The following is a 24,499-nucleotide window of genomic DNA, read 5'->3' as shown; positions in this document are numbered from 1 at the left end:
GCAGGGGAGTTCTCGAGACCTACCTGAGCTCAAACTCCCCTCTCGCCCTTCTAACGGGAGGGAGCCCCGGGCTCGAGGATATTACGAGCTCAGGGCTCTCTCCCGGGACAGCAAGCCAAATACGCTTTATTGATCATCAGCTAAGTGTGAACTCTTGACAGGAGGCGGTCAAAAGAAACAGACAGTAAAATCAGACAGATAAACAGAGAAGTAGGAAATTTCCTCATATCATTAATAACATTGAAGATTTTTGAACAGTTTTTTATTATTTTTATAATTTATTATAATGATTATAAAGATTTTTATAACCATTCAAGATTTTTTAAATCAAACTCTGATGCATCACTTGCTTTTGTTCATATCTCAGACAGTTTTACTTATTAAAGTTAAATATTAATGACAACAGGACATGAGTTGCTCTACAATTATATTTCTTATTATGGCAAGAATAAAAGCAAAAATAAATAAATAAATAAAATAAGCACACTTATTGAAAAATACTGAGTTTTTTTTTTATTTTTCCCACTCAACAATTCTCACATTACTGTCTGGATAGTCTCTGTCCTCTACTGATAAGCTAAAGAGACAACAATGGTCCAACATTCATGATCATTATCACTAATAAAGCCCAGAGATTGGCCATCAGTATGTTGTAAACTGATTGGTTCATATATTCATTTCCAGTTATCAAAGACATCATTTGTTACTTAATTTTAGTTTTGTAAATATTAAACTGTTTTGAATTCAGGATTGTAAAATATACATCAGTGTTAAACCTGTGACTGGTGCAAAAACATATTCTGTAATATTAAAACCATCTGAGTCTCCACTTTTGCATCGCCTCTTTGTTTGTTTTAACAAACTCATCCCTCAGGTTTTTCCAAACTTTTATAAAAACGTTCCTCCTTTTCCACGGCTGTTGCAATTTCTAGCCAAGAATGATTGTTCATCTGGTTCTCCCTATGATCACGCATGGACGGATCATTAAGATGTCTGTACAGTCGTATCTGTTTCAGACAAAATCTCTTCAAAGTGTTTCATATTCAACTCGAATCAAACGCAGCACAAACTGTTCACCTGAGTCTCAAAACATTTCCTGAGCTCTGCCAGCCGAAATCATGACGTGCACACCCAAAGCGAAGCTCCGCAAACACAGTGATGACGTCACATTCACCGCACACACTCGGTTCAATAACAGAAAGCTGATTGGCTATTGCATGTTGGTCTCATTTGTAGTTGAGTGAAATAAAGAACTACAACACCACGAAAACCAAGCAACAACAACAACAAAGAATTTAAATGAGCGTTAGAGGTAGCGTTACATGGACATCGGAAAAATAAGACCTGTGCAGAAATATTTAAGACCTAGAACAGCCAATTTAAGACTTTACAAGGCCTAAAATTTAGATTTCCTGCGGAAACCCTGATTTTGCACCAAAATATATTGCTCTAAACAATATTATTGTCATTTTAAGACCATTTCATGACACTCAGAATGACTATATAATATCATCACGATGCAAGAACACATCCTCAAGAACACACCATATTTCAGTCTTAATTTAATTATAGTCGTTTTAACTATTTAATAATCAGGCATTGGAGTCAGAATGTGAAAATGCAGATACTAAATAAATAATAATAAATCAGTCACATGATGGCTATATACTTCAGTCATTTACAGTAAATACTACTGTGTGTTTAACCATACTGACACCTCCAATAGAGATAGAGATGTTGCATAATCAGCTGAAATGTTGCTGGAATAGTTTTTTTGTATGGGTGATATATACTGCATCACCAGTAATGATGTCCATGTGCTGTGTGATAAGTCCATATATTGATTATTGTGACAGGCCTAGTCCACGTCATTTCTTCATGCCAATTTGAGGTAAAAATTATGCCGGACGTGTGCCCAAAAATAAGTCCTAAAAGTTGAAATGATGACTGAAACATAACAAAACTATGGCTCAAGTCAAAATGAGGAGATAAAAGTTCTGATTATGAAAATAATAATGAAAATAATAAAATGATGATTTACTAAATCAAAATTATGACTTAGGATTTAGGAATTACGGTGTGACGCTAATAAGTGATGAAAACACCATCTATATTATATATTTAAATATTTATTTATTAAAAATCATTTAAATTTAAATCAAATGTAAATGCATATTTACACATCGCGCAGTGGTTAGCACTGTCGCCTCACAGAAAGGTCGCTGGTTCGAGCCTCAGCTGGGTCAGTTGGTGTTTCTGTGTGGAGTTTGCATGTTCTCTCCGTGTTGGTGTGGGTTTCCTCCGGGTGCTCCGGTTTCCCTCACAGTCCAAACACATGCGCTATAGGGGAATTGAGAAAGCTAAATTGTCCGTAGTGTGTGTGCGAGTATGTCCTGGTCCTCCAGGTTGGGGGTTGAGTGCTGGACTTACGACTCGCCTCATAAAAATGAGATGTTACGAAAAACCAACATGGTGCAGCTAAATATCAACTTTGATATAAAACGGCCCTGGGAGTAAGTAAGTATATTATAATATTATATTTTAAATAACAGCACACTATAATAATATATTTATAACATATTATAAAATATTATATTATTTAAATTATATTTTAAGTTAATAATTCAGTAACTCTCTTATTCCCTTACTCTCTAAGCTTTTCACTCGTCACAGCACACGTGCTGCTGATGATGTGACAATAGAAGTGATTTGATTTAATTTGATTTAAGACTTCGTTATTAATTTGATTGATCAATTTTGAAGAATAAATGCAGTGATACACATTTACATGCTTGTTTGCTGCAACGTACACAGCTTGTAATGACACTGCTGAGCCAATAAATCATAATTTTGACTTTTTATCTTATAATTTCAACTTGCCAAGTCATAATGACTTCAAACATGATTTTTTTTACAGAGGCTTCAATAGAAAACTATGTGTAACCAAATACACTAAAATGCTTAAATATAAGTACATTTATAGCACAGTCTTATTTTTTGTGCTAAATACAATAGTATAAGTACAGTAATTAAATGTACAGCTTCACAGTAGTGTAATTGCAAATCAGCAATCAACTGCAATACTGCAAAAACATAGACAATAGTTGTACGAGTTAAAGCATTGCTACAGTGCACGTTCAGCATAATAATATAAGTGATTTAATGCATTGCTATGTATTCTGAATGGTTGCTAGGGTGTTGCTGATTCACTGCGCATCTAACTCAATGGAGTGCATTTTAATTGCATGTTGACTGGAGCTGACGGCACTGTTATTAATCAGCACACCTCTCCCAGAAGAGTCTTCTCAATGCGTCCTTTCACCAGCCGGGCGAAGTCTGGGTCATCATTGGTATCCAGGTTGGCACTTATGATGGGCGTACTGAAACACACACACACACACACACACACACACACACACACACACACACACACACACACACACACACATTAGGAATAAGAGCAGGGTTACATCAGGCATTAATTATCTCTGAAGTGTAAACCGTAGCAATCAAACACACACTTACCCAGAGAGTGACAGGAGCTCTCTCTCACACACGCATTTATGCACAATTTTTTTTTTTATTAAAGCATTGCAACATGTGCTTTAACCTATATTTTAACACCTATATTATATATAAATCAATCTTTTTTATTTTTTAATAAGTCATTAATCAAGGAAACACACAAAACTGACTGATTTTCCAGTTTTTTTCAGTGTGTGTGATGTTCACCTGATGTTTTTGGATGCGTTGATGATTTCTTTGATTCTCGGCACACCCAGAGTAATGTTCATGGACGCGACTCCAGCGAAGTGAAAGGTTTTGAGGGTCATCTGCGTTCCTGGCTCCCCAATACTCTGAGCACAAAGAGCCCCGACCGCAGACCCGGGCTCCATCTGCGCCCTGAGCACCAGAACAAGCTGACTTTAGAAAACCAGAACTAAAACTACACTAATAACAGTCACTGAAAAACAGACTGCAATAAAATAATAAGAGTTTTCAGAATTCATAAGCATTTATACTGTGACGGAAAATCTGACCTGCAGCTGTTTAGAGAAACACCAGTAGATGGCGCCAAACACAAATCCACATTATATATATATATATATATATATATATATATATATATATATATATATATATATATATATATATATATATAAACGTTTCATCTACATAAAACATATTTGAACTTTTCTTCATCTGCCAATAAATAACTAATACAGGCATATTTAACTACACATATAAACGTGATATGAAGTATAATCATTTTTAACATCAGTAGATGGCGCCAAACAAACATTTTATATATACGAATGTATGTACATATAAACATTTTTTCCACATAAACAAAGCATTGGAACTTTTCTTCATCTGCCAATAAATAACATACTAATACAGGCATATTTAACTACACATAAACGTGATATGAAGTATTATAATTTATAACACCAGTAGATGGCGCCAAACAAATATTTTATTTATTTATATATATATATATATATATATATATATATATATATATATATATATATATATATATATATATAGGAGCGCATGTAGATATAAACGTTTTTTCCACGTAAACAAAACATTTGAACATCTCTTCTTCTGACAATACATAACATAATAATATAGGCTTGTTTAACTGCACATATAAACGTAATATGAAATCTAATTTATAACACCAGTAGATGGCGCCAAACACAAACACATTTTATATACATGTACTGTATGTATGTGTATATATAAATATTTATTTACAGAAACATAAAACTCTCCTTAGGCTTAGTCACTTATTCATCAAAGGTCGCCACAAAGGAATGAACCACCAACTATTCCGGCATGTTTTACGCAGCAGATGCCCTTCCAGCCGCAACCCAGTAGTGGGAAACCTAAAACTAAATATATAAAAACTAAAGAGAAATGTGTTTAATTAAAACGATTAATGAAACAAGCTAAACCTAAACTGAAATTACAGCAAATTTAAAAATAGTATTAAAATAACTATAATAACAACTACCATTATAACCATTTCTGCAGACCTCAACTGTGCCTTTATCCATCTATAGATCCTACACAGGTCACTGTATCAGCGTTATATATATCAGTAAATGAGTGTGAGTGGTGGATAATGGTGACAGGCCTCCGTCTACTGAAGCATACGAGTGCAATTACAGCCGTAAATGAGTGTATTCCTGCTGCGTTACCTCATGTATTTGTCTCTGCAGGTTTCCAGAAACTTCTCCAGCTGTTTCGGAGTGATTCTGTCCAACTGGTATAAAACTTTAGGCTGTAACGGATCAGAAAATAATCTAAGGACAAGGCTTAAAGTGAATAAAGCTCATTCATTTCAATTCAAGTTTATTTGTATAGGTTTGTTTGATATTTGTTAGATTACAAATGTGTTATTTCTGAATTTATCTCAATTTAATTTAAACTGTTGTATGCCAATTAATGGTAAAATAAATGCAATGTACCTCAATACATCCATTTCTATTAACTCATTTGTTTCACGATGAGAATTAGAGAATATCTGATTTTTTCTTCCTTACAGAATCAATGTCGTTAAGAATAATGTGAAGAAAATATGAATCAATTGCAATGTTTGGCAGATCTGATTTTTCTTTACTTTATTAGCATTATAACATATACACTCCCTGGAAAAAGTCTTGTCATTGATCTCAGTTGTGAGCAACTAATAAGACTTCTAGTTGATCATGTGTTAAAGTGTCAGAAGGTGGATTTCTCTGCTGAATCATCTGTTGATCTGCATCCCAATCATCACAAATACTGCAGAAGACCTACTGGAACCAGCATGGAGCCAAGATTCTCAAAGAAAACATTCAGGTTTGGTGAAGGAGAAATCATGGTTTGGGGCTACATTCTGTATGGGGGCGTGCGAGAGATCTGCAGAGTGGATGATCAACATCAACAGCCTGAGGTATCAAGACATTTGTGCTGCCCATTACATTACAAACCACAGGAGAGGGCAAATTCTCCAGCAGGATAGCGCTTCTCATACTTCAACCTCTACATTAAAACTCCTGAAAGCAAAGAAGGTCAAGTTGCTGCAGGATTGGCCAGCCCAGTCACCAGATACGAACATTATTGAGCATGTCTGCGGTAAGATGGAGGAGGAGGCGTTGAAGATGAACACAAAGACTCTTGATGAACTCTGGGAGTCCTGCAAGAAGGCTTTCTTTGCCATTCCAGATGACTTTATTAATCAGTGATTTGAGTCATTGCAGAGATGTATGGATGCAGTCCTCCAAGCTCATGATGGAGTCAGACACAATATTCATTCTGTTTCCACTGCAGCATGACCACATATTCTATACTGGACATTATTGAAGCTTCAGTGAGCAGACTTTAGTCTAAGCAGAGTCAGACCTTACTGTCCTAATCAAATCATTAATAATCAAGACATGATCAGATTATATTGTGGTTAAATAAGCATAATCTAGAGGCCTTTACCTTTAATATAAGACACTTCTGATACCAAATGATCAACTAGAAGTCAAGTTATTATGTGTTGCTCCTAAAATGGATTTTGTCAGGTACTGTACTTATAAGTTGAGCAATCTAATGACATACACTACAGATGGCTTCTTAATTCAGTGATTTATAATCTGTAGTGAAACACTTGTTGCAGCTCGTACCTCTGTTGTCCCGTTGTCGTTGATGCCGTATTTGTCACGTGTCTTTTTCACTTTCTCAGAAACGGTTTTGATGAACTTTCTTATTTCCTAAAATTGAACAAAATATTCAACAAATTGCACAAAAACAACAGACTCAGAATGCAATGCAGTGTGGCACTGCAGCAAAACCATTCATTCAGAATAACTCAGCATTGCACAGAAATATTCAATATTATTATTATTATTGGATCTCAGTGAAATCAAATATCACCACAAAAATTTATTCAATGAAGATGAAACTATAATGCAATAAACAAAAACAGAATTAGATTTAAACTCTTAATTCTGCAGTGATGTTAATGACCAACACTATTAAAAATGTTTTGGTTATTATATAAATATGCACACATGCGTGTTAAATATTTAATATTAATTTGAGCCCAGTTAATATTTAAGCCAAGGCAACACAAACACACATGTTTGGCACAATTTATTATCTGAATTGTATATAATTATAATGAAAACCTACTAAAACTAATTTAAAATAAATAAATAAATAAACAAACAAATAAATAAATAAACAAAAAATAAATTAGACCTAAACAGAAATATATTTAAAAAAAACCAATTCAAAATCAATTAAAACTCAAAATCAATTAAAAAGGTCTAAAAATATATTAATAAATAAATAAATAAAAAATAAATAAATAAATAAATCGCATAAAATGACTAACTTAAACTAAAATTTATCTGAAAATATAAATATAATAGATATAAATAGTTATTTATTATTATTATTATTATTATTATTATTATTATTATTATATTCCTTATATCAATTTGACAGGGACAATATATATATTGCCCCTAATTAATATTTATTCCAAGGCAACAAACACATATTTAGCACAATTGATAATCTGAAATAAATGATAATGATAATCTACTAAAACTAATTTAAAATAAAATCAACAAAAAAACAAATAAATCAGACCAAAACAGAAATATTAAAATAAACTTTAAAACTAATTTAAAATACTTAAAAAGCACATAAATGACAAACTAAAGTAAACTGAAAATATTAATAAAATATATGATAAATATAAATATTTATTTTCTACTATTTTCATTTTATCGATTTGACAGGGACAATATAATGTCACAAGTAAATTTTAAATATTTTCCCTGAGCCCAATTAATATTTAATCCAAAGTAAACACACATATTTGGCACAATTTATTATCTGAAATAAAATACAGCGATAACATATAATTAAATAAATAAATAAACAATTAAATGAGACCTAAACAGAAATATTTTAAACTTTAAAACTGATTAAAAAGGCCTCAAAGCACATAAAATTACTAAATTAACTAAAATTAACCTGAAAATATAAATATAAATATAATTAATTTACATTATTTTCTATTATATTCCGTTTATCAATTTGACAGGGACAATATATGGTCACAGGGAAAATATTTAATATTTATTAGAGCCCAATTAATGTTTAATCCAAGGCAACACAGACACATATTAAGCACAATTTATAATCTGAAATAAATTATAATGATAACCTACTAAAACTAATAAAATTTTTTTTATTAAAAATAAATAAAAAAATATATATAAAATCCAAATAAATCAGACCAAAACAGAAATATTGTAAAGTTAAAACCTAATTAAAAAGGCCTAAAATCACATAAAATTAACCTGAAAATATATAATAAATATAAATATTAATTTTCTATTATATTCATTTGATCAATTTGACAGGGATAATAATGTCACAGGGAAAATTATATTAAATTCTATTGAATTTTTTCATTTATTTCTAAACCACTCACTGCTACAATACTCTCTGGCACCCACCAGCAGCGGTGGATTTCACCAATAAGCGAGGTAAGTGGCCGCTTGAGGGCCCCGAATAAATATCTAGAAACCTCTATAAATGATATATCATATTTTCTATTGTGAGGGTCTAACAAACAATTTATCATAATTATCACATCCAGGCAAATGTGCACCTTCTGTTTAAATGAGCCAACGGTATGTCTGACATTCAGCCAGTTATTATAACGGTGCAGTGAGATGCAAAGCAAACAAGGCGTAACTAATAATTAACATTAAACTGAAACCCTCTAGTGCTCCTCTACAGGTCTGACTGACAGCGTGCATCAGGATCAGTGTGTGCAGATATACACACACGCTGCTGAACTAAACACACATCTGGCTCTATTATTTATACATTAATAAAGTCGACCCCCCACACACACTCCTCATGCTTTATGCTTTACAGTACCTGCATGTACTTGTCACTGCCAGTATCTGTCAATGTCTTGAATACACACACACACACACACCCAGAGCCCAAACACTTCAGTCAACTTCAGTAGACATTTTGTACAGGACAGTGATCAACTGTTATTTATTGTGCTTTATTAATAAATTGATTGGATTTTCATAGAAAAGAGCAGTATGAACATTTATCTGAACGTCTTCACGTCTTTTGTGATTAACTGAAGTAAAGGTTTGAGTCTGACCTCCAGAAAAGTGTCTTTGCAGCACAGAAAGTCTTTCCTCTTCATGATGGAGTCGCTGGTCAGCAGCAGCTCGTTTCTGCTAAGCGCAGGTTCCCCTGTACAGCTGTACACCGCCTGAGGAAAACACCGGACAATACAGCTTTAACACTACAAACAGCAGCAGAAGAAGAAAATATACAGGTGAAAACAAATCTGTCAATAAATTAATTATATCAGCATCATTGTGCAGTGCTTATTTCATTTATATACAGTTTAACAGATTTTATTTTCTTTTGCCTTTGCCATGATAACAGCACATAATATTTTACTATGTTTATCATTGTATTTGATTCCATTCCACTCTATTTTATTCCATTCCACTGATATAATTGCACTTTATACAATGAATTTAGTGAATTCTATTCCATTCTATATCATTCAATTCCATTTTATTCTGTTTTATTGTATTTTATTCCGTTACACTGATATAATTGCATTTAATATTGCATTATTACATTCAATTTTTATTACATTGAACTCAATTCTGTTCCATTCCATGTTATTCTATTCCATTTTAATCTATTCTATTCTGTCCCATTGTATTTTATTCCATTCCATTTATGTAATTACACTTTATTTAATGCATTTAATCAATTCTATTCCATTCTGTAACATTCAATTGTAATTAAATTCTGCTCCATTTCATTTTACTCCATTCTATTCCGTCCTATTTTATTTTTTTCCCCATTACATTGCATTTCATTGATGTAACTGCATTTTATAACATTCCATTTTATTACATTGAACTCAATCCTGTTGCATTCCCATATATTCCATTCCATTCTATTCTATTCAATAATTCTATTCCTTCCCATTTTATTCTATACTATTAAACTCCATTCCATTCTATTCCGTTCCATCGTAATTTATTCCATTCCACTAATATAACTGCATTTTATTACATTCCATTTTAATACATGCAACTCAATTCTGTTCCATTCCTTGTTATTCTATTCCATTTTATTCTATTCCATTCTATTGTTCCATTCTATTATTCCATTCCATTGTTCCATTCCATTGTTCCATTCTATTGTTCCATTCTATTGTTCCATTCTATTGTTCCATTCTATTGTTCCATTCTATTATTCCATTCCATTGTTCCATTCTATTGTTCCATTCTACTGTTCCATTCTATTGTTCCATTACATTTTATTCAATTTCATTCCATTCTGTCTCATCCTTCAAGTTCCTGGGGACCCACATCTCAAAGGACCTTTCCTGGACCACCAACACCTTTCCTGGACCACTAACACCTCCAGCATGGTCAAGAAGGCTCACCAGCGCCTATTTTTCTTAAGGCAACTTAAGAAGAACCAGCTTTCATCAGCCGTCTCGGTGAACTTCTACCACTGCACAATAGAAAGCATCCTGACCAACTGCGTCACAGTCTGGTATGGAAGCTGCTCTGTTGCTGAGCGTAAGGTACTGCAGCGGGTGGTGAAAACTGCCCAACGCATCACAGGGACTACACTGCCAGCCATAGAGGACATCCAGAAGAAACACTGTCTGCGCCGAGCACGCAGTATTCTTAAGGACTCCTCTCACCCTGCTCACAGACTGTTTTGTCTCCTGCCTTCCGGCAGGCGCTTCAGGCTCCCCCGGACAAAACCAGCAGACTGAGGAACAGCTTTTTCCCCAGAGCTGTCTTCCCTTCTGAACTCTGCCCTCACTGACTCTTTTGTATCCTACACTTGCTGCTATTGCACTGCTGCTTAGACCGAAACTGCATTTCGTTGCCTTGTACTTGTACATGTATAATGACAATAAAGTTGAATCTAAACTAAAAAAAAAAAAAAAACAAAAAATCTGTCCTGTTCCATTTTATTCCATTCTATTGATATATTTGCATTTTATAATGCATTTTATTCCATTCCACTTTATTACATTCAAATCAATTCTGTTTCATTTCATTTTATTCTATTCCATTCCGTTCCACTGTATTTTATTCCATTCCATTGATATATTTGCATTTTATATAATGCATTTTATTCCATTCAATTTTATTTCATTCTATTCTGTTCCATTCCATTTTATTCTATTCCATTCCATATTATTCCATTCCATTTTATTCTACTCTATCCATTCCATTCTAATCCATTTTATTCCATTCTATTCTATTACATTCAACTAAATTCTGTTCCATTCCATTCTATTCCATTTCAATTTATTCGATAGTATTGTTCTATTCTATTCCATTTTATTCTATTTCATTTCATTCTGTCCTGTTCCACTCTATTCACTTCTATTCCATTTTATTCTTCATTGCTAAAATAAAAACACGAAATGACCAGATGCCCCCAGATTCACAGACTATCACAGAAACGAGAGCAAAAACTACCCACAAAGTGCTCTTCAGCGTCCCTACAGAGAGAGGTTTTATTTCCCAGCTTCCTTCAGCAGCATTTCAATCAATTAGACCTGACAGAAAGCGGTAATCGAGTTCCAGAGTGTGAATAGAGGTGAAAATAAGCCAGCGGGTTGTAAATATAAGTGATAGACAGCATCTGTTTGAGATATTAGTTTGAGCACAGACGCCACACTCCCAGCATGCACTCTGATTACACACACACTACAACAGCATAAACAGGACTTCAATTGCTCTAAAGAAAATTGCATGGCTGAAATCTGCTCACACAGGGCTTATATTTGGCTTATTATCATGTTATGTAATATATAGTCAGCACATGCTTCAATTTGATTCGCTCCTCATTCAAAAGCACACACAGAAGTGAATGCAGGTGTAGTGCCATATTATGTTAGGGATAAAGAACATCCAGGAGGTTGTTGCTGCAATTTATTACTATGCTGTCTGGAATACTTGTTTATGATTGGTCCGTTGTGACATTTCAAGGTCTGTTATTCGCAGATAACAACCGCTAAATAACACAGACACATCCGGAAACCGAGAATGACTGTCAATGAATGCGTTCATCCTTAAAACAGCTGATGGAGTAAGCGGTAATCTGTGCATTATTGAGACACAAGATGGCGCTATTCAGCCAAAAACGCAAAGCTGACAAATGAAAACAGCTGATGGAGTATACGCTAATCTGTGCATTATTCAGACACAAGATGGAGACAAAGAGTCAAAAACACAAAGCTGACAAAGTAAAACAGCTGATGGAGTATACACTAACCTGCGCATTATTCAGACACAAGATGGAGACAAAGAGTCAAAAACACAAAGCTGACAGAAACTAAAAAGCTGATGGAGTATACACTAACCTGCGCATTATTCAGACACAAGATGGCGCCAAACAGTCAAAAACACAAAGCTGACAGAAATAAAAACAGCTGATGGAGTATACACTAACCTGCACATTATTCAGACACTAGATGGAGACAAACAGTCAAAAACACAAAGCTGACAGAAATAAAAACAGCTGATGGAGTATACACTAACCTGCACATTATTCAGACACTAGATGGAGACAAAGAGTCAACAACACAAAGCTGACAAATGAAAACAGCTGATGGAGTATTACACTAACCTGCACAATTATTCAGACACTAGATGGAGACAAAGAGTCAAAACACAAAGCTGACAAATGAAAACAGCTGATGGAGTATACACTAACCTGCGCATTATTCAGACACTAGATGGAGACAAAGAGTCAACAACACAAAGCTGACAAATGAGAACAGCTGATGGAGTATACACTAACCAGCGCATTATTCAGACACAAGATGGAGACAAAGAGTCAAAACACAAAGCTTGACAAATGAAAACAGCTGATGGAGTATACACTAACCTGCGCATTATTCAGACACTAGATGGAGACAAACAGTCAAAAACCAAAGCTGACAGAAATAAGAAACAGCTGATGGAGTATACACTAACCTGCGCATTATTCAGACACTAGATGGAGACAAACAGTCAAAAACACAAAGCTGACAGAAATAAAAACAGCTGATGGAGTATACACTAACCTGCACATTATTCAGACACTAGATGGAGACAAAGAGTCAACAACACAAAGCTGACAAATGAAAACAGCTGATGGAGTATACACTAACCTGCACATTATTCAGACACTAGATGGAGACAAAGAGTCAACAACACAAAGCTGACAAATGAAAACAGCTGATGGAGTATACACTAACCTGCGCATTATTCAGACACTAGATGGAGACAAAGAGTCAACAACACAAAGCTGACAAATGAGAACAGCTGATGGAGTATACACTAACCAGCGCATTATTCAGACACAAGATGGAGACAAAGAGTCAAAAACACAAAGCTGACAAATGAAAACAGCTGATGGAGTATACACTAACCTGCGCATTATTCAGACACTAGATGGAGACAAACAGTCAAAAACACAAAGCTGACAGAATAAAAACAGCTGATGGAGTATACACTAACCTGCGCATTATTCAGACACTAGATGGAGACAAACAGTCAAAAACACAAAGCTGACAAATGAGAACAGCTGATGGAGTATACACTAACCTGCGCATTATTCAGACACTAGATGGAGACAAACAGTCAAAAACACAAAGCTGACAGAAACTAAAACAGCTGATGGAGTATACACTAACCTGCGCATTATTCAGACACTAGATGGAGACAAACAGTCAAAAACACAAAGCTGACAAATGAAAACAGCTGATGGAGTATACACTAACCTGCGCATTATTCAGACACTAGATGGAGACAAACAGTCAAAAACACAAAGCTGACAAATGAAAACAGCTGATGGAGTATACACTAACCTGCGCATTATTCAGACACAAGATGGAGACAAACAGTCAAAAACACAAAGCTGACAAATGAAACAGCTGATGGAGTATACACTAACCTGCGCATTATTCAGACACTAGATGGAGACAAACAGTCAAAAACACAAAGCTGACAGAAACTAAAACAGCTGATGGAGTATACACTAACCTGCGCATTATTCAGACCCAAGATGGAGACAAACAGTCAAAAACACAAAGCTGACAAATGAAAACAGCTGATGGAGTATACACTAACCTGCACATTATTCAGACACTAGATGGAGACAAACAGTCAAAAACACAAAGCTGACAAATGAAAACAGCTGATGGAGTATACACTAACCTGCACATTATTCAGACACAAGATGGAGACAAAGAGTCAAAAACACAAAGCTGACAGAAACAGATGGAGTATACACTAACCTGCGCATTATTCAGACACAAGATGGAGACAAACAGTCAAAAACACAAGCTGACAGAAATGAAAACGTGTGTTATTCAGCGGTTGTTATCTGTGAATAACATTCCCTTGAATGTCCCGACTGACCAATCAGAATCAAGTATTCCAGACAGTCGTGTAATAATGGAGTTTAGTAATCTAGAACATGTTTGCTTGATGATTTCAGGATTTGTAAAATGAAGTGTTTAGTGATGGACGTACTCGTATATTGTCGAGGACTCTCTTGAACTCCAGCGGTTCATCTTTTCCCTCCATGGCTGCAGGATCGAGTCCGTCTCCGCCGTAGATGAACTGTATGATGTCACCGGTGGAGCTGCGCACCGTCAGGTCATACTGAGAGCACAAATCTTCCAGAGACTTCACCAGACGCCTCTGAATAACACAACAACATAATGACAAACTAATTACTATTGATATTACTATTACATATTAATTTTAGAGTGTGTGTAATCACTGTGCTTTCAAAGAGTATATATAAAAAAATTAAAATAAATAAATAAATAAATAAATGCATATATCTTTTTTATTATTATTTCTTAATTGGGCTGCCCTTAACATTATATTTCTTAATTAAAACTAAATTAAAAGAAATGAGACTCTCACCAGAAGAAAAGTTGAGTAGGTAATACTGTGATCACAAACATACATCATTTATTTTTTGGACTTTAATATAAGTGTTGAATGTGACGATCTTCCTAATTATCTAATTAGAGCGCAGTCAAACAGCACCGCGTATATTACTGCCTGCTTATACCTGCATGTATCCGGTCTCTGCTGTTTTAACGGCGGTGTCAACCAGACCTTCTCGACCAGCCATAGTGTGAAAGAAGAACTCTGTGGGGGTCAAACCAGAATAAAAGCTGTCTGCCACAAAGCCCTTCGCTGCGGGGAGCTGAAGATGAAAGCAGAATCACAAAAAAAATGCTGCATTATTCCACACAGCCTTCAGCTTGTGTCCTCTGTAACCTTAGAAAACTTCTACAGTTCAGGAGCAATTCCTTAAAGTAAACCAGGATACAATGTGTCCTAGATCGACCTGCGAGAGCATGTTTGTATGAGGTGTGATGTAAATGATGTTCATGCGAATGTTGAGTATATGGACAAAGATGGATGATAATGTTTGATAATGCAGAAATCACAGATAAGTTTAAGCCCTATAATCTAATGCTTGTTTTTATCCTGATAAGAAAGGCTTAACAGAAAAAAATTAATAATTTCTAGAAAAGGAGCACATTTTTTCTGATCATTTTAAATTATTTTTTATAAGAGACAAAACCATTTAAATAATATATGCTAAACATTTACATTTTTGGGTCATTTTGGACCTGGTTGCATAGAGAACCTTCAGCTGTTAGAAACACTTGTGCAAATCTACAAACATTATATTCATGTGAACTAAAAAAAGCTTTAAAGGTGCAGCATGTGAGTTTGCCACCCAGTGGTTGAACTAGGTAATGCACTCCTGGATAAAAACCCATTTTCACTCGGCTCCTCCTCTGACGAGTCCATGTTGCCAGATTGACGCGAGTGTGTCTGACTATTGAGCCTAAAGGCTGATTTAAAGGTGCTGTTTGTAAGTTTTTGACTCTTCTAAAGCATAAAAATACCATAATATGCTTGCAGATATTTAAGGAACATGCTCAGTGAACATATTTATCTGATAAACAATGCTGAAGTCAGATATTCTGCTTTGAAAATGGGTTTTCCGTGCTGGAACGCTGTCTTTGATTTGGTCATTTTAACCCGCCCAATGCCAGTTTAGCTGATTATATTTCAGCATTCCGGGTTGCCTTGGTGGAAATCAGAGTATTTCATTCATTCATTAAGAGAGGCTGTAAAACCATACGTCCGTGACCAAAATGTGACCTCCGGTGGACAGTAGCAGACTCCGAAATGAGACGCAGATTCAGTTTGAAATGCTTTATTTTATTTTCTAGATCTGAGGTGAACTATCTGCTGCTGCTTTCAGATTATGGCAATAAATGTGATGTAAAATGCCATTCAAACTCACATTATTAGCATTTAACACTGAATAAAGCACATGAGCTGTACCTGAGCTGATCATTGTCAGTTTTCTGTTGTTCAGCTGTGAGAAATAGAAGAGGTTTCTAATATATCAATTCGAGGTGTTGATTAGGACAAAAACTTTTAATATGGAGGATATTCCTTCTATCGGGTGCTGCTGCTATTAGTTAGAACATGGTTTAAATGTGCTAAAATATTTGTTAAACGAATGTTATTTTTTTTAAAAAGCATATGTACATATTAAAACTGTAAAACTGAATAACTGAACTTATGAAACACATGTCTGGTTTAGTTATGTTAGTAACTTTGTGATGGCTTTTAAGGTGGTTAATGAGGTTTGTTGTGTTACCTTGGGAAGTCTGGACTGAACAGGAGCAAAGGCTACCTGATCAACATTGCATTCCTCGAAAAAAACACTTACAATCTAGACGCAGTCACCTCATGCTTATCCGGTACCATCCGTAAACTCCGCCCATTAAAATAACAGCTTGATTTTTATACTGTTAAAAAATTGTGACGATAATTAATTATTGATCATGAGCCATATCGGTATATATCGGTATCGTGATGATAATAAGATTAATCATGCAGCCCTAGATATCAGCATTTAAATATGTTACACGTTTGCATTTTTTGGGGTTATTTGGACTTGGTTGCATATGGCTTTATTAAAAAATATATCGATTTTTTTTGCAAATCTATAACAATTATACTCATGTAAAAAAAAAGCTTTAAAATAAACATTTTCCACATATTTGACACAGATGTTTAAATAAACATGTATAAGGTCTGCCTGGAGATTAAACATAGCAGTGTGAAATATGCATACGTTATTTATATAAAGATAAATGCATATGAAAAGGTTTAGAGATACAAGCATTTAAATAGTTATGATAGTTAAATAGTTGGGTTATTTGGACCCGGCTACATATGGAGCACTTAGAAAATTAGGTTTATGTAAAAAAAAAAAGCTTTAAAATAAACACATCTGTCTTTTTCCACATCTCACACACTTTTAATAAACATGGATAAGGCCTGCCTAGAGATTAATCATAGCAGTGTGAAATATGCATACATTTTTATATGAAAATTAATGCGTATAAAACAATTACCAAGTAATTATTAAGTTGAGCAGTCATAAATGTATTAAAATCAAACTAATCCATCAAATAGCTTATAACTGGTGATTCTTAGATGATATAATCAGATAAAACAAATCACACACTTTTGTATCTATTTCCATATCAATATTTTGATAATCATACCCATATTTTATTTCATATTAATGTCATTAATATTTTAAAAAGTAAATCAATTATCATTATATAATAATGTATGCAAGTTCAGTTTTTTTGATGAATTATATACTTAATATGACATTAGATTAATCATAAAGGGTCAGTGCATGTGTGTGTGTGTGTACGTGTTATTGTGACTTATCAGGACACAAATCTGTATAATGACATAGGTATGACACAGGTATTACAAAAAGGAGGTGAAATATGAGGACACTGGTGACATCCTCACTTCTCAAAAAGCTTATAAATCCCACAGGATGAGTTTAATCAGAGAGTAAAGCTGCACACGGTCTCCTGTGATGGTTGGGTTTAGGGGTAGGGTGGGGTGAGGGCATTACAATATACGGTTTGGACCGTATAAAATGAATGGAAACCTATGTAATGTACCCACTTTTCACAAAAACAAACGTGTGTGTGTGTGTGTGTGTGTGTGTGTGTGTGTGTGTGTGTGTGCGTGTTATTTTGTATCATTTCAAAAGTGAAAAACTAAACTGAAGACTGTAAAGCTCCTGGATGACAGGTGTACAGTCACTGTAATCTGTCTATTACTCTTTTATTTCACAAACACTGATGTGAGCTCAGCAGCCGGAGGACAAGAGCTGCAGAAATGAAGCGAACACACAGATCTTCTGCTTACTTTGGAGTGTTTCTGGAAGTGTGGCAGAGATCGGTTCTCAAAGCCATCGGGAACTCGAGAGCCGCTGATGGCCTGCTGTCCGACACACGCAATCATCTGAGAGATATTGATGAAGGAGCCTGCAGACACACACACATACAGAGAGAAAGAGCAGAGCATCAGCAAAACAACTGGAGTACACACTCTGAGCCCATGATTGAAGCTTTTAGGACATTAAAAGATAAATGTACACACATAGACAAAACTCTTTTCCACATAATTCTCAAGTGATGTTTAACAGAGCAAGGAATTTTTTCACGGTATTTCCTATTATATTTTATTTCTGAATAAATTCTTATTCATACGAGTTTGACTTGATTTAATTATATTTGTGAAAGCTGCTGTGGTCAATATTATTAGCCCCCATAAGAAAACGATTATATTTTTCAATTGTCTACAGAACAAACCGCTATCGTCCCTAATTTACTTAACTAAGCCTTTAAATTTAAGCTGAATACTGGAAAAAATTATTAGTCCTCCTGTGAAATGAGGTATTTTCCAATGAGTTTCCTTGATGAGGTTGTGAGAGTATGAATGAGGCTACATGATGAGGCTGTGAGAGTATGAATGATGAGGTAGTAAGAGTATGAATGAGGCTACATGATGAGGCTGTGAGAGTATGAATGATGAGGTTGTGAGAGTATGAATGAGGCTACATGATGAGGCTGTGAGAGTATGAATGAGTGTTCATGATGATGCTGTGAGAGCATGAATGAGTCTCCATGATGAGGCTGTGAGAGTATGAATGAGCCTACATGATAAGGCTGTGAGAGTATGAATGAGTCTGCGGGATGAGGCTGTGAGAGTATGAATGAGTCTCCATGATGAGGCTGTGAGTGTATGAATGAGTCTGCATGATGAGGCTGTGAGAGTATGAATGAGTCTCCATGATGAGGCTGTGAGAGTATGAATGAGGCTGTGAGAGTATGAATGAGTCTGCATTATGAGGCTGTGAGAGTATGAATGAGTCTGCATGATGAGGCTGTGAGAGTACCTTTGGATCCACACAGAGCCATGATCAGTGGACTGTTGCTTTTGTCCAGTTCCCTCAAACACGCACTGCCTGCGTGATCTCTGATGACTGACAGCTCCTTCAGGATCAGCGCCTGCACATACAAACGCACAGAGACAGACGCGCGCACACACACACACACACACACGCAGACAGACAGACAATTAATAATTTTTTGTATCTTTTATTTAAGCAATAGTCAATATATTTATTGAAACCGTGTTCTGTTTGAGTTGTTTATTGTGTGCACTTATGTCCCTGATATGGTTGTGATGCCGTCTCAAAATGCAACATTATATTAATTTAAGGTAAGCCTTAATGTATATATCTTTAATCTGTAAACCTCGAGTGTCTCCTCGGCAGTGCAGCCCGGCTGCTGCTGCAAGCGTCCCGTCTTCAGCGCATCAATGTATTCATCACATTTCTCATATCCAGCATCCAGCAGCTCCTGCTTAGCCTTCAGGAGCCCCTGACCAGGAGTCACGTCGCCAATCCCAATGGAGAAACCACGATTCGCTGAAACACACACAGCAGAGGAACACCATTACACAAGCACACACACACACACACACGCGCACACACGCACACGCATACAGACAGACAGACAGACTCACAGAGGTAGACGGGTGCCAGACGGGCGAGGCGGGACATGGCATCTGCCGCCTCCTGCTGCCCCCAGTCCCGCAGCAGGATGTAGAAGATGTTGTTCTTGGATCCGGAACCCAGAGTGCCTTTATCCATACTGCCACACATCAGCTCACTGTTGTGGATCACCACAACTGCACGCACACACACACACACACAGGTATAAGTCAGTAGTCCCTAGAGAGAGAGAGAGTGTGTGTGTGTGTGTGTGTGTGTGTGTGTGTGTGTGTGTGTGTGTGTGTGTGTGTGTGTGAAGTTTGAGCTGAAAATAACACACAGATAATGTTGTCTAGCTCTCTGAAACTGACCCTTTCAGGCTTTGATCCTAATTGTGTTTTGGTGACTGTTGCTTTAAATGCAAATGAGATTCTGCTCTTTATAATAAGAAGGCGGGGCTACAAACATCTGTGCGTCAGCATAGAGACAGATGTAAAACAGCAGTGTGTGTGTTGTCAGTGCTGGTCAGGTGTGCATCAGTGTGAGTGTGTGCTTCATGCTTCTGTCAGTCTATGTCGCTCCTGTTCATCTAAAACTCCACATCTATAATCCTCTTAGTCTATGCTGACATTATCTTTAGCAGCTCAAACACTCTAATGGCTAATGGACAGACGGCTGCTTCTCACTCAGGGCTGCTGTTTATGCTAATGAGATGGAGAGATTGGCACTAGTGGGCGGGGCTTTCCCCCTCTAATGACACGTACAAAAGGAGAATGTCAATCAAAGTGTTTCTTCAGACTGTTCTTATCAAGAGGGATTATAAACAAATAGAATTAAATCATGTTTACCATTAGAGGCTGGAGATATTCACACACTGCTGACACACAACCCCTTATAGAAGTGATTTCTGCATGATAGCTGTCCTTTAAGTTTATATTAAATTAAAATAGACAAATTGTGAATTTCATGTTTTTCTTATTAATGGTTTAATTACACGTTAACACTCAAAAGTAACCTTTCAATACTCAAAAATCATGTCAAACTAATGAAACTCATTAAGGTAACAACTTAATGTTTAATTTAAAAGTTGAATTAGCATTATTATAAACAGTAGTCATCTGATTACATGAAAACAAACTATTGTTTTAAAATAAGTAAATGCATTCACTGAGAATACGTTGCATCTATTCAGTATTTATTTTGATTTGCAATTATTATTTGACATACTTTCTTAAAATCAAAGTTCACATTATTAATAGTAATTATTTCTGAAGTTTGACCGGATTTTACTGGAACTTTACAATGAGCAAAACAACATTTCAGATGTTTTACAAAGTGCTGGAAACGCAGCAAAGTCCATTAATGCAAAGTCCCCGAAACACACACTTACACTAACTGGCCACTTTATTAGGTACACCTGTCCAACTGCTTGTTAACGCAAATTTCTAACCAGCAACTTAACGCATTTAGGCATGGACATGGCATGGTTGTTGGCACCAGAGTCTTGATTTCTGATGCCATATTGGGATGGTCAGGTCAGAATTTGGCGTCCACAACATGAAAGCATGGATCCATCCTGCCTTGTATCAACATTTCAGGCTGGTGGTGGTGGTGTGATGGTGTGGGGGAGATTTTCTTGGCACACTTTGGGTCCATTAGTACCAATTGAGCATGGTGTCAACACCACAGCCTACCTGAGTATTGTTGCTGACCATGTCCATCCCTTTATGAGCACAGTGTCTCCATCTTCTGATGGCTTCTTCCAGCAGGATAACGCACCATGTCATAAAGCGTGAATCATCTCAGACTGGTTTCTTGAACATGACAATGAGTTCACTGTACTCAAATGTCCACCACAGTCACCAGAGCTCAATCCAATAGAGCACCTTTGGGATGTGGTGGAACGGGAGATTGGCATCATGGATGTGCAGCCGACAAATCTGCAGCAACTGTGTGATGCTATCATGTCAATATGGAGCAAAATCTCAGAGGAATATTTCCAGTAGCTTGTTGAATCTCTGACACGAAGGATTAAGGCAGTTCTGAAGGCAAAAACAGGTCCAACCCAGTACTAGTAATGTGTACCTATTAAAGTGGCCAGTGAGTGTATACGTGATCAGCATGTCAAAAACGAAATCAGTTAGTGTGCATAATTTTTTTTCATAATCAAATAAAAAGTGACTCAGTTGTGTGCTGTGTCTTTATATGTTTTAAGTTATGAAATATTCCAAATTACACATAAAATAGGTGGATGGAAACAAATGTAAGCACATATCTGTCACTCACAGGAGTCATTAGCACACAGATCCTCCCCTTTACCGCAGTATTGTTTGCCTTTGGTGCGCAGGTTGGCCATTACCGGACAGCTTTTACTGGGTTTGAGGATCAGGCTAAAGATCTGCTTCCCTGTCCACAACCGGATCGGCTGAAACAACACAACCGCACAGTTATTACAGGAAGACACTCATTATATAATGCCAGAATGACAATATAATATCATCATAATGCAAGTACACTCTAAAGAACACATCATATTTTACTTCTAATTTAATTATAGTCACTTTAACTATTAAATATTCAGGCATTGGAGTCAGAATGTGAAAACGCAGATCCCAAATAAATGAATGTTAACAAAGGTAGAGTAACAGAGGCTGTGATATCTGCTACCAGATTTTTTTTCAAACACCCACATGAGAATATACTATAATAATTTATAGTAAATACTATACGGTTTTTAACCCTACTGACACTGACACCTCCAATGATGTTGTTTCTGGCTTTCCTCTTACTGAATCAAGCTCAGACTGGGGTTCTGAATATCTGAAGAATATACTTTATTGGAATATTTCCCCAAAAAGCAGAGACGTCCATAAGCAGACCCATCTCTAGCCTCAATCCAGTGTCCCTCAAATTTCCTATCCCCTTTATCCTTGCTTCCTCCCACCTTTGTGTTTTCACAGCTGTTTACTGGTTCAATAGGCCTCTCCCAGCTCCTACTCCTTTACGACCCCTATTTAAAGACCCCTTTTCTTGTTGGCCCTTATAATGTACAGATCTAATATAATCATCACCGTTTTTCCACATACAGTTCACATTTAGTAATCACGACTAGTATCTATGTTTCAAACATCTAAGCTTGACTCTTCTCTCCCAGACAGTGTGTGTCTTTTCAAACATACATGACAGTTTCAACATGTGTTGTATACATTTCATGCCTTTCTGACACAGATGGATCTCAATGCATCCCCAAGTCCTCTTTCCTGCTCTTTTATGACCCCTTTGCCTTAACCTGTCACCTGTTTTCAAAGATATATAATGGCAGATACGTAGGGCCCTCCACTCACCCAATTAAATGAGTCTTCATGTAGGTTTAGTAAATAAAAATCTTCTTCACCAACAGAGATGGAGAGGTTGAGCAATCAGCTCAAATGTTGCTGGAATTGGTTTTTATGTATGGGCGATAAATACTGCATCACCAAAAATGATTGAGGTCATGTGCATGTGTTGTGCAATAAGTCCATATATTGATTATTGTGGCAGGCCTACACACACACACACACACACTGAAGGTCACTCTGCCAATCACCTTGAGGATGGCAGGATGAGGGAGGGAAATCTTGATCTTCTCATCTTTTCCCACCAGGATTGAAGCGACGATCTGACAGGCTTTAGTTCGGTCGAAGAACGTGTCTTTGAGTGTGAGCAGATACGCACCTGTTTCACAACACAGAAAACACACCTGAATATGAGCAGCTGGACTGCGCCATCTACTGGCAACACACAACAGAAAACCATCAAAGCCAAGATCATTTATTCATCCACAAGCCATTTAAATAAAATAATAAAACAGATGGTTCCACTTTACAATAAGCTTGTCTTAGTTCATGTAAGTTCATGCATTTCCTAACATGAATAAACAATGAACAGTACATTTATTACAGCATTTGTTCATGTTAGTTAATTAAAATACAGTTGTTCGCTGTTACTCACGATGCATAACTAATGTTAAACAGCATGCATGTGGATGTTAATAATGCATTAGTAAATGTTGAACTATGAGTATTATTCATAATTAATTCATGTTAGTAAATGCATGAACTAATAAAACCTTATTGTAAAGTGAGACCCAGATTTCTAATCAAATATTGATGCATATTTGGAGTAAATCTGCAGCAAAATCTGACATTTTAGGGCTTAACAGATCAGAAAAGCAGCATCTGAACATTACTCCGACATTCAGATTGAAGCTTTCAGTCATATGCTAAACACCAAACAAAACGCCTTGTTCAAATGCATGTGTTCTTAATATACGTCATATGTCAGCGCCAGTGGTGTAGTGGTTAGTGCATCGACACATGCACTCCGGTGCTCGCGGCGACCCAAGTTCGATTCCGCCTCGCGGTTCTATGCCGATCCTTCCCCTCTCTCTCTGCTCCCCATGCTTTACTGTCAATTCTCTCTACTTTCCTTTCCAATAAAGGTGAAAACACCAAAAAAAAAA

At 36.1% G+C, this 24,499-nt stretch overlaps 1 protein-coding gene across 1 annotated transcript in view; it reads right to left on the bottom strand.

The window, feature by feature from the left end:
* Window positions 1–24,499, bottom strand: part of polr3a (polymerase (RNA) III (DNA directed) polypeptide A) — a 49,022-nt gene that overhangs the window by 11,756 nt on the left and 12,767 nt on the right. Inside the window, exons 8-21 of the mRNA XM_056469042.1 lie at window positions 23,585–23,712; window positions 22,285–22,423; window positions 20,031–20,195; window positions 19,760–19,932; window positions 19,399–19,510; window positions 18,366–18,484; window positions 15,160–15,297; window positions 14,607–14,777; window positions 9,185–9,298; window positions 8,944–8,979; window positions 6,663–6,749; window positions 5,211–5,293; window positions 3,733–3,903; window positions 3,287–3,380 (exon numbers count right to left, since the gene is read on the bottom strand). Of these exons, the coding sequence (XP_056325017.1) occupies window positions 3,287–3,380; window positions 3,733–3,903; window positions 5,211–5,293; window positions 6,663–6,749; window positions 8,944–8,979; window positions 9,185–9,298; window positions 14,607–14,777; window positions 15,160–15,297; window positions 18,366–18,484; window positions 19,399–19,510; window positions 19,760–19,932; window positions 20,031–20,195; window positions 22,285–22,423; window positions 23,585–23,712 (1,730 nt within the window). The remainder of the gene's footprint in view (window positions 1–3,286; window positions 3,381–3,732; window positions 3,904–5,210; window positions 5,294–6,662; window positions 6,750–8,943; window positions 8,980–9,184; window positions 9,299–14,606; window positions 14,778–15,159; window positions 15,298–18,365; window positions 18,485–19,398; window positions 19,511–19,759; window positions 19,933–20,030; window positions 20,196–22,284; window positions 22,424–23,584; window positions 23,713–24,499) is intronic.

The sequence above is a fragment of the Danio aesculapii genome, chromosome 12, assembly GCF_903798145.1.
Source record: "Danio aesculapii chromosome 12, fDanAes4.1, whole genome shotgun sequence".
Classification (NCBI taxonomy): domain Eukaryota; kingdom Metazoa; phylum Chordata; class Actinopteri; order Cypriniformes; family Danionidae; genus Danio; species Danio aesculapii.
Note: the sequence above shows the minus strand (reverse complement) of the source record. Positions and strands in the feature narration are given on the sequence as shown.